Source organism: Xyrauchen texanus, chromosome 29 (assembly GCF_025860055.1).
Source record: "Xyrauchen texanus isolate HMW12.3.18 chromosome 29, RBS_HiC_50CHRs, whole genome shotgun sequence".
NCBI classification, from domain to species: domain Eukaryota; kingdom Metazoa; phylum Chordata; class Actinopteri; order Cypriniformes; family Catostomidae; genus Xyrauchen; species Xyrauchen texanus.
Window position 1 is genome coordinate 33,403,169 of NC_068304.1, and position 18,517 is coordinate 33,421,685.

Genomic DNA, 18,517 nt, shown 5'->3' on the forward strand with positions numbered 1-18,517 from the left:
TCCACCAATAGCTGGTGTGTGGTGGGCGTTCTGGCGCACTATGGCTGCCGTCGCATCATCCAGGTGGATGCTGCACACTGGTGGTGGTTGAGGAGATTCCCCCTATACTATGTAAAGCGCTTTGAGTTTGAGAAAAAGCGCTATATAAATGTATAAATGTAAGTTGTTGAGTGTGTTACCGTGGAGACGTAGCACGTGTGGAGGCTTCACGCTATTCTCCGCGGCATCCACTCAAGTCTTGTGACATTCTGCTGCAAATGCTGTTGACTGAGAATAACTTGTATTGAATTCAGAACAGTCTTTTCTAAAACCAAAAAAAAAAAATATAAAGAATTTTTTATTTAAAAGCAAACTGATGTTGGTGTGCTAGTGTTCCAACAAAGCGTTTTGACTGGCTTAACCAGCAAGAGTCACTTGATTAACCAGCCAATACGAAAAAAAACATTCTGGTCGTCAATCTTCAGAAGCTAACTTTGATGGTCAGCATTGCCATGCTTGTCCACCAATACCAAACCAGCCTAGACCAGCATGGAAATTGACTCTCTGTGATTAGACTTCAAATTATGGTTCTGTGTGATTGATCCTCTGTAAAAGAAGACTTCAATAAACCATAAAAGCCTGATGCTCGTCCAGCACAGTTTCAGCCCCACTGACACAGCAGAAAGAGCTTAAGTTGAAATGTGTGCATTTAAGAAAGAAAGGTGGAGCGTGAGTCTCGTCACCTGTCGTCTCTGCATGAGTACCCTCCCCTCCGCCCTCTCCCTCAAACACTCTCCATCCCTCCAGTCAGACAAACTGCCTCTCTCACATACACACTTGCATTCTAGCTGCTGCAAGCAAACGACCATTCAGCTGCTCTCAACCAGCATATGCGAAACAGTTGGACAAAGAGAATCGGAAATTAAAGGAACACATTTTTGACGACAAAAGGCACTTGCTCGCTCTCATGCAACGCTTTATACTTCCTCTCCTCCTCCTCGGTGTGAGGAGGGGAATTGGGACCCCTCTTACTCCAAGCCCCGGCCCTACTGAGACCCCCAGCATGCTGCCAGACCCCTGCGAGGGCAGACCCTGTCTGAACGGGGGTGTCTGTAGTCGGATGGGAGAGACGGAGAACAGTCAGAGCACCCAAATGCAGTCTGAATTCTGGGCTTACACCTGCATCTGCAGCCAGGGTTATACTGGACAGAACTGTGAGGTGAGAGTGTGTAATTGTTCTGTGTGTGTGGCTGTAAACTTGGTTGTAGAATTTAAATCTATTGGATGTCTTTGCATGAGGGTCTTATGTGGTGCATAGAAGCATTTATAATGAAATATTGTATACGTGTGGGGTCAGGTTTTGTCTACATTGTGAGAACCAAATGTGCCCACAAGGGTAATTAAACCTAAAATCAGATCTAATATACATTGTGTGGATGGGTAATCAGTACCCATGAGGGAACTGCCATTATAAGCATACTAAATAATGACTTGGTGAAAATCTAAAAGGTTTGTGTGAGGTTTAGGGGTAGGGTTAAAGGAATACAAAATATAATTAGCTCAGTATAAAAACAATAGAAGTCAATGGAAAGTCAGCACCGTGTTTGAAAGAATAATTGTGTGTGCGTTTGCCAAAATGTCTGTAAAAGCTCATTTTCTGTCGGTGAGATGTGAAGGAGAGTGCTGCGTTGCTGTGGCAACAGGCAGGAGAGGAGAGTGAGGTGTGTGTGTGTGTGTGTGTGTGTGTGTATAAGAGGTAAAGATTGCATCAATACTGTTTGTGTTGCAGTATGTTTGGTATAGCATGGACAAACCTTTATATCTTGAGTCTTTTAACACTGTATAATCAACAGCAAGACAGCAACAAAATAATCACATATTTATTCTGCCACCGTTTTTCATGCAAGTATGCATTGCATTGACCTCATTACATCCTCTCGGTTTTGTGCATTTTTCATCTCGCATTAGCTTTTTATAACATATTATAACATTTTCTGTTAGGTTTAGGCTTAAGCTGCAGGGTAGGGAGGTAGGTTTTGTGTATTTGAGACTCATTTGTAGCGAATACAAGTAGAGACAGTCACAATGTTGGAGAAAAAAGCTGCTTTATTACAATAAAAGCAGGCAACAGTACAAAACAAGGGCAAAACCAGTTAAGAGTAGTCAAGGGGAGCGGGGTCAAAGGCCGGGAATCAACGAGAGTAAAGGGCAATCCGGGAGAGTGGTGAACGAGCGGAGGTCGAGCGGAAACAAGCACAACTAGACGGATCGATGACGGAACAAGGGAGCTGGCAAGCTAAGAGGAGGACAAGAGGAGTTCAAGAGATGAAAACTAGACGAGACTAGCGGGGGCAAAGACACGGAAACTAAATACAATAACCAACAACCGTGGAGACGAAAGGGTAGTGATATATATAGGGGCGAGTGCAGGTGTAAACCATGACAGGTGATGAGACGAGTGCAGGTGAAACTAATGTGCAGGAGTGCAGATGACGCGAGTGCAGGTGGTCATAATGTTCTGGGGGATTGGAAACGCGTGAGAAACTCGAGGAAGGGAGATTGCCTACGAGCATGTGAGCGAGTAGGAGCAAAGTGGGCGTGAGGGCTTGAGCGAGCAAAAAGAGCGTGCGAGCTCGAGGGGGCGGAATGAGCGTGGGAGCTCGAGGGGGCGGAACGAGCGTGGAAGCTCGAGGGGGCGGAGCGAGGGAGCGGGGTTCGTGACATCATTAAAACATTAACCTTAAACTCATTGTACATTTGCTTTTTATAACTCTATTAGTTAGGTTTAAGGTTTAGGGTAGGGAGGTAGGTTTTGTTGATTTAAAACTCAATAGAGCATTAACTTCAAAAACCTCATCTGTTTGGGAGAACATTTAAATGGATAGTTCACCCAAAAATGAAAATCCTCTCATCCTTTATTCTTTTGTTAGAAGAATATTTAAGCTCTGTTGGTCCATACAATGCAAGTGAATGGTGATGAGACCTTTTATAGCTCCAAAAATCCCATAAAGGAAACATATCAATATGACTCTAGTGGTTAAATCCATATCTTCAGAAGCGATATAATAGGAGTAGGTGAGAAACGGATCAAAATGTAAGTCCCTTTTTTACTCTAAAACACCACTTTCACTTTTACATCTGCAAGTCACATATGTGCCTGTTTAGTTTCACTTTCACATCAGAAAGTGAAAGTTAATGTGGAGATTTAGAGTAAAAATAGGACTTAAATCTTGTTCTGTTTCTTACCCATACCTATTATACTGCTTCTGAAGATATGTATTTAAAAACTGGATTATTCTATGTTTTCTTTGTGATTTTTGGATCTACAAAGGTCTGATCACCATTCACTTGCAATGTATGGACCTACAGAGGTGAGATATTTTTCAAAAAATCTTTGTTTGTGTTCTGCTGAAGAAACAAAGTCACACATCTGGATAGCATGAAGATGAGTAGATGATGAGAGAATTGTAATTTTTGGTTGAACTTTCACTTTAACGCGCTCTTAGCGCCACACAGTGGACATTCACCTTGGAACTGGACATTCACTTTGGAATATGTGTAATGAACCATGTAAAATAATTTGGCAAAATGTTACCTGTGTGAATCAGGCTTCACAGTTAGTACACTAATTAGAACAGAGCCTGAATCTCAGCAGCACAGCAACACATGGTTAGAGCCTCTGCCCTAAGTAACACCATATTTTTCCGAACAGAAATCTGCAGAAGAGCTGTCTCACTGTGTGCATGGAGATTTTCTGTGAACAAGGTGACCACATTACAAAACAGGTGGCACAACAACATGGATATGAAATTGTTTGCGGTAGTGTCTTGTTTAATTGTGAGCCTTGTGCTTTTCTACACTAAGTTGTGAAGGATTTACAATTGTCATTTTATAGAACAGCCTGTTGGCACTTAAGCAAAACTATTTTAGATTTAATGCAAAGCATTTTCTTTATAGTCTAAGAGCGTGCAAATGCATCTCTATTCAGTGTAATACAGACATCAGTGTGTATTATCCTTTCTTCAACCTTAGTAAAGCCTTGTGTCTAAACCTGCATCTGTGATGTCATCCTGCTCATTTACATGCCCTTTAATACAGCAAGAAAGGTTGCCGAGAATTATTGGTTAATGCTACTGCCAAGGTTCGCTGTGATTGGTAGGAGAGAGTCTTGAAGTCATTGTGATGTCACTCAGTGCTCCATTTCCCCAGGCAAGGCTGGTGCTCTTCATTCCCCCTGTAAAGAGACAGCCATTTTCAAAACGTCATAAATAGTGTGGGCAAAATGGTAGATGCTGAGGAAATTGGGTTTATGTGATTCAGCAGAATCACTTTTTGGCTCTGTTTCAGAAATAAAAGTCAAAAGGCAGAGAACTAAGGGTGGTGGTGACTAATACTGCAATGAGTTTATGTGATAAGTTTGCCTTGTCGCCCTTGAGGGGCTCAGCTAACCTCATTTTTAGTGTTGTGCAGTGGCTGTTGCAAAACATTTGTGATTGAGTCACCTATCCTTTCAGAGAACTGAAGTTTAAAAGCTAGGCCAGTTTGGGAGGGAGAGAGATTGAGCACAGAAAGAAATCGCTGTGTGTACGTGCACTAACACTACTGCCTGATGCATACTAAAAGGAATCGTTCACCCAAAAAAATACAATTTGTTCCAAATGCCAATTACATTTTCCCTTCCATGGAACATAAAAGATGGATTTTTGAAGAGTACCTGGGACTCTTTTTTTCTCTCTAAATGATGGAAGGAATGAAGACTGGGGTTATCAATCTCCAAAATTACAAAAAGCACCATATAAGTTTAATAAAAAGAGTTTATTTGACTGATGTTCTATATAAAGCCATACTGACTGGTATTTTGTCATTATGCACTAATAATCTTTCCCTCTGTCATGGCTCTCAAATCAGATATGGCACCATTAATGTCAATGACGTTTCTGGAAGTAAAAATCCACCCACATCCATATTTTACATAGGCAAATACATTTTTATAAACCTTTAAAGACAAACCTACTTTGATCTCTAAGGTTGTTAATCCATGGTATATGCTCATGTTGAAGCCATCAGTCTTGTGGTATTTCAACTTCATTTAAAAAAATAATAATAATTAATAATTGAATTTCTTGTGAAAAAAAGAGCCACCAATCAGAGAATTACAGCAAACAGCTCTTAAACTACTTTATATATATATATATATATATATACACTCACCTAAAGGATTATTAGGAACACCTGTTCAATTTCTCATTAATGCAATTATCTAATCAACCAATCACATGGCAGTTGCTTCAATGCATTTAGGGGTGTGGTCCTGGTCAAGACAATCTCCTGAACTCCAAACTGAATGTCAGAATGGGAAAGAAAGGTGATTTAAGCAATTTTGAGCGTGGCATGGTTGTTGGTGCCAGACGGGCCGGTCTAAGTATTTCACAATCTGCTCAGTTACTGGGATTATCACGCACAACCATTTCTAGGGTTTACAAAGAATGGTGTGAAAAGGGAAAAACATCCAGTATGCGGCAGTCCTGTGGGCGAAAATGCCTTGTTGATGCTAGAGGTCAGAGGAGAATGGGCCGACTGATTCAAGCTGATAGAAGAGCAACTTTGCCTGAAATAACCACTCGTTACAACCGAGGTATGCAGCAAAGCATTTGTGAAGCCTCAACACGCACAACCTTGAGGCGGATGGGCTACAACAGCAGAAAACCCCACTGGGTACCACTCATCTCCACTACAAATAGGAAAAAAAGGCTACAATTTGCAAGAGCTCACCAAAATTGGACAGTTGAAGACTGGAAAAATGTTGCCTGGTCTGATGAGTCTCGATTTCTGTTGAGACATTCAGATGGTAGAGTCAGAATTTGGCGTAAATAGAATGAGAACATGGATCCATCATGCCTTGTTACCACTGTGCAGGCTGGTGGTGGTGGTGTAATGGTGTGGGGGATGTTTTCTTGGCACACCTTAGGCCCCTTAGTGCCAATTGGGCATCGTTTAAATGCCACGGCCTACCTGAGCATTGTTTCTGACCATGTCCATCCCTTTATGGCCACCATGTACCCATCCTCTGATGGCTATTTCCAGCAGGATAATGCACCATGTCACAAAGCTTGAATCATTTCAAATTGGTTTCTTGAACATGACAATGAGTTCACTGTACTAAAATGGCCCCCACAGTCACCAGATCTCAACCCAGTAGAGCATCTTTGGGATGTGGTGGAACGGGAGCTTTGTGCCCTGGATGTGCATCCCACAAATCTCCATCAACTGCAAGATGCTATCCTATCAATATGGGCCAACAGTTCTAAAGAATGCTTTCAGTACCTTGTTGAATCAATGCCACGTAGAATTAAGGCAGTTCTGAAGGCGAAAGGGGGTCAAACACAGTATTAGTATGGTGTTCCTAATAATCCTTTAGGTGAGTGTATATATATATATATGAATATTTTGCAATAAACTTATAATAAACATATTTTCCCATTGTTTTTTATTTGATTTTGATCATGTTGTTCACAATGCATCTTGGGTTTGCAGTTCATTCCCTAATGAAAAACGTTAAGTAAGCATTCTTGAATATTTGTTATTTTTTTTCCCCCGATTTACAAATACTTTTTTGCTGGAATTTTGTAATGGTGCAATTCACGTCAGAGCTGGTTAATTTGATTCATGACAATATTTTTAAGAAGAATTTTATGAAATATCTTCTAGAAAAAAGTAATGGGAAAATAATCTCAATACCAACACTGACACATGGATGTGCCATTTTTTTAGTCCATGCAACTTTTGCAGTCCATTTCAGAGATTCGGTAGAGGGGAAGATTATCAGTGAACAATATAAGTGTTGGTCTGTTCCTCACACAAAGCTGTCATATGGCTGTTTTAATATATATTTTAATGATAATTTTATGGTTATAGTGGTATTGTTTCATTATTTTTTATTTATTGTTTGAATTTTGTCATTTTTTATCTGGACTGCCTCAGTCCTTATTCACTCTCATTATTTGCCAAGAGAAGTCAGGATATGAATTAATGATTTAACTTTTGTGTTCTACAGATTAAGTCATACAGGTTTGGACTGATAAAAGTGTGAAATAATGATGACAGAATTGCCATTTTTTTGGGTGAACTATCCTTGTATCCCTACATCATAGATTTGGATGGTGGCCATATCACCAGGGATGTATGTTTAACTGGCTGTGCTGCTTCTCTTTTCTCCTCTATGGTCTCTTGGCTTTGATTTCTGCCTGTTAAGCAGCCAGGGTAATACATTAATATTAAAGAAAGCAGAGTTTACTTGAGTAACTTTTAGGTAAAAATGTACTTTTATGCATCTGTTTCATGGTGCGTACTTTTTACTCTTACTAAAAGTAAATTTCTGATGAATTTTTTTTACTTTCACTTTGTTACTATGGGTAGCGTTCCTATCATTACAGTACTGGTTTTAATTGAATAAGTGTAACTTCACAACTCCACACTGTCACTCGCGTTGCGTTCAACACTACAGCAGCAAGGGCGCAAAACAAACATTTCTTCACTCTATACAATGCATTTACATTTATGCATTTGGCAGACGCTTTTATCCAAAGCGACTTACAGTGCACTTATTACAGGGACAATCCCCCCAGAGCAACCTGGAGTTAAGTGCCTTGCTCAAGGGCCCAACAGTGGCAATCTTGGTGGTGCTGGGGCTTGAACCCCCAACCTTCTGGTCAGTAACCCTGAGCCTCAAACACTGAGCCACCACTGCCCACTAGCTGAGGAAGTTCAACCTGCCACAGGTCTGCTGATACAGTTCTACTCAGCAATCATTGAGTCTGTACTCTGACCTTCAATAACTGTCTGGTTTGGTTCAGCTACCAAGTCAGACATCAGAAGACTTCAAAGGATAGTTTGGACAGCTAAGAGGATTATTGTCGGTCCTCTATACAACATGCTAGAACTGTACACATCCAGAGTGATGAAAAGGGCTGGTAAAATCACTCTTGACCCCATTTACCCATTTCCTTTTCAAACTGTTGCCCTCTGGCCAGCTACAGAGCACTGAGCACCAGAACACCCAGGCACAGGAAAATTGTTTTCCCTCAGGCCATCCACCGTATGAACAGTTAAAACTGCCCCTATGTCAGAGCAGAAGCCTAGCGGGCGGCGCTCATGACATGTGGTGCTGATGCATCATGGGTGACCCGAGTTCGCATCCCGGCTCGCGAGATCCTTTCCCAATCCTGTTTTCTCTCTTCTCCCTCTCATTTCCTGTCACCTCTCTACTTTCCCTATCCCATTTAAACAAAACTGCCCCCAAATACTTTCCTTTTGTCAATGCAACCTTATGCAATTCCTACTTATATCCATATTTAATTTATATTCTTTAACATATCCTACCTCTTCTTCAATACATTACACCACATGCATATAACTGTATATCTGTATATACAATTTTTGAAAAACAATATTGCTCTTGTATATTTCTCTTTTTTTATTTGTTATAACTTTATTTTATGTCACAATATGTATATATGTTTAAATGTATATGTTTGTATGCATGTATATACACATGAAGTCAGAAGTTTACATACACTTAGGTTGAAGTCATTAAAACTCATTGTTTAACCACTCCACAGATTTAATATTAACAAAATATAGTTTTGGAAAGTAATTTAGGACATCTATTTTGTGCATGACATGAGTACGTTTTCCAACAATTGTTTACAGACAGATTGTTTCACTTTAAATTGACTTTTTCACAATTACAGTGGGTCAAACTTTTACATACAGCAGGTTAACTGTGCCTTTAAGAAGCTTGGAAAATTCCAGAAAATTATGTCAATCCTTAAGACAATTAGCTTCTGATCTTGCCAAGACCTCAGAAAACTGGTTCATCCTTGGGAGAAATTTCCAGAAGTTTTTATGTTCATCTGTACAAACCATTCAGCCATCATACTGCTCAGGAAGGAGACGCATTCTGTCTCCTAGAGATGATTGTAGTTAACAGTGGAAAGTGAAAATCAATCCCAAAACAACAGCAAAGGACCTTGTGAAGATGCTGGAGGAAACAGGTAGACAAGTATCTATATCCACATTATAACAAGTTCTATATCGACATAAAAAAATTATGAAAAGCTGCTCAGCAAGGAAGAAGCCACTGCTTCAAAACTGCCATAAAAAAGCCAGACTACAGTTTGCAAGTGCACATGGGTACAAAGATCTTACTATTAATAAATCATCTGGTCTAATGAAACAAAAGTGTAACCGTTTAGCCATAATGACCATTGTTATGTTTGGAGGAAAAAGGGTGAGGCTTGAAATCCGAAGATCACCATCCCATCCGTGAAGCATGGGGTAGCATCATCATGTTGTGGGGGTGCTTTGCTGCAGGAGGGACTGGTGCGCTTCACAAAATAGATGGCATCATGAGGAAGGAAATGGATGTGGATATATTGAAGCAACAACATCTCAAACATCAGCCAGGAAGTTAAAACTTGGTCGCAAATGGGTCTTCCAAATGGACAATGACCCCAAGAATACCTCCGAAGTTGTGGCAAAATGGCTTAAGGACATCACAGTCAAGGTATTGGAGTGGCCATCACAAAGCCCTGACCTCAATCTAATAGAACATTTGTGGTTAGAACTGAACAAGCATGTGCGAGCAAGGAGGCCTACAAACCTCACTCGGTTACACCAGTTCTGTCTGGAGGAATGGGCCAAAATTCCAGCAACTTATTGTGAGAAGCTTGTGGAAGGCTACACAAAACATTTGACCCAAGTTAAACAATTTAAAGGCAATGCTACCAAATACTAACAAAGTTTATGTAAACTTCTGACCCACTGGGAATGTGATGAAAGAAATAAAAGCAGAAATAAATAATTATTAATTATTATTCTGACATTTCACATTCTTAAAATAAAGTAGTGATCCTAACTGAACTAAGACAGATAATGTTTTCTACGACTAAATGTCAAGAATTGTGAAAAACTGAGTTTTAATGTATTTGGCTAAGGTGTTTGTAAACTTCTGACTTCAACTGTATCGTTGCATTCTCTTTGCACTGGAAGCTTCTGTTATCATGACATATTCCTTGTGTGTGTAAGTAAACTTGACAATAAAGCTTATTCTGATTTTGATAATGGAATTCCCACAGTAGATTTGAATTTAGGTAATTCTGTCTTGTGGTCTGTTGAATGTGACTGCTGCTGTAGTTCATATTCATAATGGCACCCTGTGGTTTCAGTAATTAAATACAAATTTTCAGTGATTTTTCAGTGATTTTAAAGTGATTTAATTGTCAATAGATGTTTGTCTGAAATGAAGGTTGCATTCTGCACTTATTGTCATTGTGTGTTTTCACCTTTACTTCATGTTATTTTTATTTGTTGCAGTTTTTTGCAGATCCCTGCGCCAGCAGCCCCTGTCTCCATGGCAACTGTAGCCAGGAAGGTGAGGGGGATGGTTTTGTTTGTGAATGCAGCGAGGGTTACAGTGGGGTCCGTTGTGACATCGCAACATTGACCCTTGATCTGTCTGAGTCCACCTGGGACCTCACCGATAGCCTTGTACCAGAACACGCCACACCGGCCATGCCAGCCACACCTGCGACCACCACTCAAGTCTTTCAGCCAACCACAGTCCCCACCACTACTCAAGCAATGCCCACCCTGGAGCCATGGCAACCCAAACCAAGGCAAAAGGTTGTGGAGATATTGTGGGAGGATCAGCAGGTGAGCAGGTGTGCGTTTTCATGCATGGACTAATTAAGACGAAGAATGAGTTGGGGGCTACTTTGGTCACTTCTTGTGTTTTAAGTTTAAAACCACTCCAAGGCGGATTTGAGGCGGATAACAATCCAATCACCTCAGGAGATTGTTTGAGACTAATAGATGAATAGACTCGCTAAAATTAATGCATGGTTGTTTAGGAAATATACATTAATTTCAATCCTCCCAAATGGAACTACATCAACATAAGAAAGTTTGGGAGCTCCGCAATCCAAATGTGAGCAAGCAATTATGGATAAGAAGAACCGCAAAATTAAAAATGCCATATTGGGTAAAGAGAGCATTCAACAAGAACTCTCTCAATCTCATTAAAACTAAATGAGCTATGAATTATATAAAAATCATACTGCCTGGCATTAATATAACCACGGAAGTGAATTCTGCTGTACTTGTAGTGCAGGAATAGCAGATCAGATTTGTATCCTTTTGCAGAGACACATATAAATGACCAAGTTTAAATGGACTGTGCATAACCGATTGTATCCGATTGATCAAGACAATCCGATCGATCAAGACACATGAAGTTATTAATTTAAGCCCTTTGAGTGAGCGTGATGTGGTTATCCACATACTGTCATAATTACTCCTATGGATAATTCATTTATGTGTATGTATGTGTGAGCTGTAGATTACTGATGAAGCCGAATGTGTGAGTACCGCAGGAGGTGAGTCTGCTGGAATGATGACCGTTTCTATGGAGGTTGCTGAGGAAACAGCTGTAAAGTAAGAAACTTCCAAATGTCATTTTTAGCTTGGAAAAAGGGAATAATAAATAATAGAAGAAAAAGAGTTGTGTTTTGTTTTTTTGTCTGGTTAGTCTTGAGTGTGTGGTAGTTTGGGAGAAATGAGGGGCATTAAACAATACCGTAAGTGCTACAAACCATGTCTGAGCAGTTCCACATTTCAGGAAATGTATGTGATAATTTCTTATAAGATGAAGTCAGATAAAAATGTATTTATTTTTTAATTATAAAGCTTATAATCTTAACAGGAAATTAGTGTAGGTAAGCTTGTAGTGTTTTGATAGTGCCACAGTGTTTACACTTTTTAGAGAAATCAACTTGGCGTAAGTGTTAGCGATCGAATAACACTTTTTGCTTTAAGTACATAAATTAAAATTTCACAGGACTTAAGAGGATTTTGGACCAAAATAATGTGGTAAAAATGTCATCCAACACTTTCTTTTCAGAAAGTAAACGTCTGTGAACGCATTTGGGAACTCATTCCATATTTATTTCTGCAAAATAAATGACTAATGTATGTCAGTAACCTGTAATAAATTCCAAACCCCAATGTTTTCTGTTTTCCATCCTCTCTTAAAATAATAAGGAGTAAGGGGTTTGACTTTATGGTTAGGTTTAGGTTAAATTTTTGGTTAGGGATTTAACATAGGACAAATCGTAAAAATGCTAAATCAAATCCCGGTTGTTTCTTGTTCGTTGGTACACAAAAGTTATTGTCTAATTAAATTCATGGGTTTGGGTGAGGGTTTCTTAAACGAAGTAAACATTGCTATTTATTTTGTTTGTTTATTTTTCTCTATGTAAGTCAAATTTGTAGGATTTGTACAAGACAATTTATGCAATTTCATACGATTTCGCCATCTCGTACTAATTATTACGGGTTGGAAATCAGATTCAATGCAATTAATAAAAATAAAAAAAAATCTCTTGTTTCTTTGTGTAGGTTGGTGGGTAATGTGAGTGGCTCTGCAGTCCTGTGGCGTGTAGGTGAAGCTGGTTATGAGCAGTGCTCTGTTACAGATGGCACAATCATGTGGTTCCAGCAGAGCTCAGATGGTCTGGTTCTTCCTGACCAGTCCTTGCCATTCGGACACAACTACTTCATAAGTAAGTTTGTGTTCTCACATTTGTGTACTGTATCTGGTATTAAGAAAAATTAAGAAAAGAATGATACATCCAACCTGGGCTGGGGACGGGTGCAAGACACAATGCAATCAACAAATAAAAAATGGTTGATTGGAGAAAAAGTGCCTGCATGCTGATTTATTGCTCCAAAAATACTTAAATACTTTGCCTGAAGGTGTGTATTTTTGGGGAACTTTTGATATTTCAACCTCAGTTCCTAAAATACATCTATAATACACTGTGTACACAAAATAGTTTCACTCAGGACCTTCAGGACAAAAATGGCATTATGTAAACTAACTGGCATTTAAAGGGATACAATCCTGAAAATGAATTAATATTTGCTAGTTATGATCAGAACTGATGTTGGTTAAAGAATCTCAGTCAGTGAAAGTAGAAAATAATATTAATATATTATATATATATATATATATATATATATATATATATATATATATATATATATATATATATTATTTATTTTTAATTCTGACACTGCACAAAAAGTAATAATGCATAAAAATCAATGTTTTTGCTAATCATTGAAATTTCCGAGCCTGTGATAATCCAAAAATAAATTTCCCCATAGCATTTATTATATGGAACATCATTTTTTTTTTTTTTCATAAAGAACAACAGCATTATTATATAAACAAACTGGCATTGAATATGAATTAATATTTGGTAGTTAAGATCAAGTCTGATGTTGGTTAAAATATATTATAATTATATATTAATATATAATATTATAATGGCCTTTTTTTGACGTGGACATTTTTGTCCTTGAATGACCTCGGAGTAACTTTTTTTTTATTGATGTGCAAGGGTTAAATGCTTAAATAATTTGCCTGACATTGCAAGCAAGTGTGAACCAATTAATTATTCATGGAGCAATAAATCAGTGTGCGGACGCTTACCGAATTACATGAAATAGTTACATGATATGCTGATTGATTAAACAAATTAATCGCAATGAATTGCATATATAAAGGTTTGCTGAGAAGGGCCCTCAAATAACAATAATGCATTATATATTGATTAAATAATTATAGTTATATTTAAATAATTAGAAATATAATATATTATGCATATAACAATTCAGATAAATAAAATGCATTACATTATTGTGATGAGTAAAGCATTGAGGAGACAATACAAAAAGTGGTTTTAGAATGTAATATACAGTATTGTTTATTTCCATATTATTGACCATAAGCCTATCATTGGCCAACAGTCCACAGCAATCCTTTTTGCAATGGAATTGGTCAATCTGTTGTAGGGATGCCTCAACGTACACATGCATCACTGATGGTCACTTTTGGAGCATCTCACTTTATTTGCATCGTGTCAAGTTAAACGTAGTTTGAAACCTATAAAAGCACGACTTGTTATCCATCCAGCTGTGTTTGAATGAAAGAATGCGGTTTGTCCTCTTCTGTCTGTCAAGCAAGTCAGAGGCTGTTTCTCAATGTGCGTTCTTATGTGTTCTCGTGGACTCGTTCAACGTCATCATCCATTGCCAAAGTTAAATTCCAACACTCAAGAACACAAGTCAAGCACCACTCATGTTTTCTTCAGAAAATCTAGTATTACTATTTTCCCCTCTCTTTCATATAGGTGTACTGCATGTTGGCACAGATTCTGGTCCAGAGGTCACTTTGAGGCTGCATCTCATGGTAAAAACCAATAACTGCATGGAGCCTGGCAGCAGTTTTAGTGACCCACAGTGCTCTGGGAAAGGAAAATGCATCACTCAATCCTCTGTGGTAATGACCTCATAAAATAATAAGCATTATCTGTGTTCTTATATTTACTGTTATGGTTATCTGAAAGGACAATATTACCTTTCACATACCTATGTGAATTTTGAATGAAAGTCATTAGAAGATGCTTCAGTACACTGAATAAACTGCTTTCTCTCAGTAATAACAATTCTGTCATCATTTACTCACCCTCATGTTTTTTCCAAACCTGTTTGACTTTCTAATTTTAATACAAATTAAGCTCAATCGACTGCATTTGTGGCAAATAATTAATTAAAAACATTTTCTTTTCTTTAAAAAGCAAAAATTTCTAATGGAAGTGAATGGGACCAATCAGTAAACATGAAAATACTCACTGTTTCAAAAGTATAGCCACAAGACATAACTAGTTTAGAGTAATAAAATTGCTTATTGACCTTTTGTGTGTAAAGTTATATCCAATTTTACTTCATTGCCATGACCATGCATACTGTAAACTCTAAAACTAAAAAATGACCATAAAGCAACTTCACAGCTCAAATAAAGCATACATTTTAACTGAAGAATGAAATTGCTTTGATAAAATTATAATTATAAATTATACGTACGTCTCATTCCCCTCAGGGAACCAAGGTTACGTACATAACCGAGATGTTCCCTTTCGTGGAACTTAAGCTGCGTATAATCGCTATGGGAAAGAAATACATTCACATCATGCGAACAGTAGCTGCCAACTGTCTGAGCCCGTGTGGCAAGCATATAGTGGCGCACGAGTTAGCTAAAGTGGCTGAATAAAAGGTATTATGAATTTACTCCTGTTCCAACAGAGAGAACCTGGGAAGCAGGAGGGAAACCCTCGTCCAGATTATAAAATCTAACAAATGTATGCGGACCACCCTGCCACCATACAAATGTCCTCCAAGGACGCACCTCTAGCCAAAGCCCATGAGGATGCCATGCTCTTCGTCGATAGAATGGGCTTGAATACCTGCAGGCGAATGTAAACCGCATGCTTCTTAAGCACTCTAAATTCTATCAATAAGACAATGCGACAGTCTTTGCGCGGCCACCAAATTACACAAACAACTGCTCTGATTTGCGCCACTGGCTAGTACGGTCAACATAAACTCGCAGCGCTTGAACTGGGCAAAGCATATGTAACCTTTCAAGCTCCTCTGTCACAAATGGGGGAGGAGAAAAGGCTGAAAATGTATGGTCTGTGAGTGAAATGACGTCGGAATAACCTTGGGCTATAGCCCAAATGAGGTCTTAACACAACCTTTGAACACCCTGGTGCAAAATCCATTCACAAGGGATTGACCAACAGGGCATGCAAATCACTGACTTGATTCCAATGCCACTAGCATTGCCGTCTTGAGAGTCAAAAACGTATTAATAAATGTTGTCAAGGTCTCGAATGGAGCACCCATGAGCACATCTAAAATGACAGATTAATTCCATAAAGGAACGCAGACGGGATGAAAAAGGCTAAGCCTGTGTACCCAGCGCATACAGCGAGAAACAAGAGAATGTCTAGCAACAGAGTCTCAATTGATAAGAGCATGTTCAGCCGCTATAGCGGCAACATAAACTTTAAACATTGCTGGAGCAACCCCGGCCCCGAAATGCTCCTGCAAAAACTCCAGCACTGTATCGACAAATCTTTTATATATTTCTTTTTCAAAAATAAAATTGTAAAAATGTTTGTCCACCAAATCAAAGTCATGTGGCGTAACCAACATGCAGGTAGCTATTTTGTTGCTTATGGTAAATACCCCTTTAGACAAATGTGAAAAAATAAATAAAATTATAATATTTGGATATTTTTATGACAAGGCACATTTTATTAAGGACATGTGATGTAAACTTGAATACATTTCTTGATATCTTTAACTAACAATGTATGATATTTATACAAATATATTTTTTTATACTTATAAAAAATCTTGAAAACTGTTTTAAAAATTTTCTTTAATGAATGACTGAGTTGTGTACACTCTCATGTATTCAAGGTGCAAGCGAATAATTTTAATGCCTGATTGTGTGTTTGATTAAAATGGCAATCATAGGACACGTTTTACTGCCAGTGTGAGGATGGATATTCTGGGATTTTCTGTGAGGAGTTTGATGCATGCCATCTGAGGCCCTGTGAGAATGGCACCTGCACTGATCTCAGACAGAAAGATGAAGGACAAAACTACACCTGTACCTGCCAACCAGGTGTGAGCTCTGTCTGTGCCATTCCCAGGAATTGGTGCCATTTGTGTATTACAGAATTTGTTTAATTTTTTTACACATGTCAAGTTAAACGGAACTTTTAAAAACTCTAGAGATACCTGTATTTTGTTCTACTTGTGTGCTGCATCTTTTTTAAAGCATTAATTTGTTCTGAATGGCCATTTTGAATGCAATGCACAAGAACTTAAAGTTTTTATTAAAGTATCTTCTGATGTGCCAACATGATCACACATGATGTCGACATGACGTTTCTGATAGTTTCATTACTCTAGGATCGGCGACTAAATGCCAACGCGCTGACATGCAGCATTCTTATCAGACGTGTTTGCAGTGGTTTCGGCGTAGTTACCATTCCACTTGGCGCGATTGGCAGTGCTTGCATCAGCTGCATGGGAGACTAGGGTTCAAAGCCAGACAGAAACCACGTTTGAATAATCAATGACAAGCATGATTCAGAGGTTGCACTTTATCCTTTTACTCCACTAATGGTTTAGGTAGTGTTTTGTTGGGGGATATAATCTATAAATATATGCTTGTCTCTTCATTGTATAATGTCTTGTAAAGCTGAAAACAACTTGATTCATTGCTAGCTTTTCGCAACCTCTCCTGGACATAAGTGGAGCTCACATGTGCCCACATGCCGTACAGCACTTACCGCTTTGGCCACTGGGGGCAATATTTTGAACTTTAGGTCAACGTATACCAATTTTGTTCAAAGAAAAGTTGGTCTACTCATTCTGATTTCATTGTGAGATCATGTATGTAGAAATAGGGTTAGGCTAAGTAACAATTTAAGAATGGGACACTAATCTGATTATTTTCCTAAGGAGGGAAAATACTTTATGATTTCTTGAAAGCTTAAGAAAATCCTTTTCAAATACAATTATAATTTTTTTGTTATGGCATAATTAACTCAAAACAACCCTTTTGCATTTGCAAGATTCTCTTGGTTTATTGTGAAACTACAGAAAAGCAGCATGAGACAATGTTTTGGCTTGTTAAGGGATAATACACTTGAAATTCTGTTGCTTTGCCATGTAGGCCTACTCTACATCCACAGTGTGCTTTAATCCTTTAAAAACATTCAAAACATTCAGTGTATTAACATGCAAATATATTGAGTATTTGATCTTGCATAAGGCGTTTGCTAACAAAGGAACACCTTTATGAATACTCTGCAAATATTTAAATGCAGTTTAAACCCTCTTATACTGCCCCTGGTGAGTGTGTGTGTGTGTGTGAGCGTGTATTTATCACTTTGTGGGGACCAAATGTCCCCATAAGGATAGTAAAACCCGAAATGTTTGACCTTGTGGGGACATTTTGTCGGTCCCCATGAGGAAAACAGCTTATAAATCATACTAAATTATGTTTTTTGAAAATGTAAAAATGCAGAAAGTTTTCTGTGAGGGTTAGGTTTAGGGGTAGGGTTAGGTTTAGGGGATAGAATATAAAGTTTGTACAGTATAAAAACCATTATGTCTATGGAAAGTCCCCATAAAACATGGAAACACAACATGTGTGTGTGTGTGTGTGTGTGTGTGTGTGTGTGTGTGTGTGTGTGTGTGCAGCAGGGGCGTGGTCAAGTAAAAACACAAGTTTCTCCATTGAAACTGCGTACCTGAGTTGAAGAAACCTGGTTCCCCGTGTCCTCCCTTTACAATGTTGTTTTACAATGGTGGTTAACCTTGTGTAGGACACAGTGATTGGAGCATAATTGTTCTGAAGCTGCTTAAAATGCAAATATCAGACAGAGAGAGAGAGAGAGAGAGAGAGAGAGAGAGAGAGAGTCAGAGATTCATGCCTTTGGTCGTATAAATTAAGAATTTTTGGAGCCTTGATTATATATTAAGCTCTAGTGGGAAGCAGGCAGAAACACAAACAAATAGTGTTTGCTGTTCAGTACATTTTTATAAGCGA

General features: G+C 38.5%; 2 protein-coding genes across 5 annotated transcripts in view; both read left to right on the forward strand.

Annotated features, from left to right (window-relative positions):
• The window catches only part of LOC127622649 (protein Aster-B-like), a 355,094-nt gene that overhangs the window by 104,904 nt on the left and 231,673 nt on the right, over positions 1 to 18,517 (forward strand). The window contains exon 20 of one of the 4 annotated variants that reach the window (XM_052096666.1): positions 17,841 to 18,090. The exons of the other annotated variants lie outside the window; for them this stretch is intronic. The gene's annotated coding sequence lies outside the window, so the exon portion shown is untranslated. Of the gene's footprint in view, positions 1 to 17,840; positions 18,091 to 18,517 lie in introns of those variants that run through there. 4 annotated transcript variants of the gene reach the window in all.
• Positions 798 to 18,517, forward strand: part of LOC127622650 (delta and Notch-like epidermal growth factor-related receptor) — a 41,615-nt gene continuing 23,895 nt past the window's right edge. The window contains exons 1-6 of the mRNA XM_052096670.1: positions 798 to 1,198; positions 10,354 to 10,692; positions 11,378 to 11,472; positions 12,436 to 12,599; positions 14,235 to 14,383; positions 16,429 to 16,579. Coding sequence (XP_051952630.1) covers positions 947 to 1,198; positions 10,354 to 10,692; positions 11,378 to 11,472; positions 12,436 to 12,599; positions 14,235 to 14,383; positions 16,429 to 16,579 — 1,150 coding nt within the window. The 5' untranslated portion in view covers positions 798 to 946. The remainder of the gene's footprint in view (positions 1,199 to 10,353; positions 10,693 to 11,377; positions 11,473 to 12,435; positions 12,600 to 14,234; positions 14,384 to 16,428; positions 16,580 to 18,517) is intronic.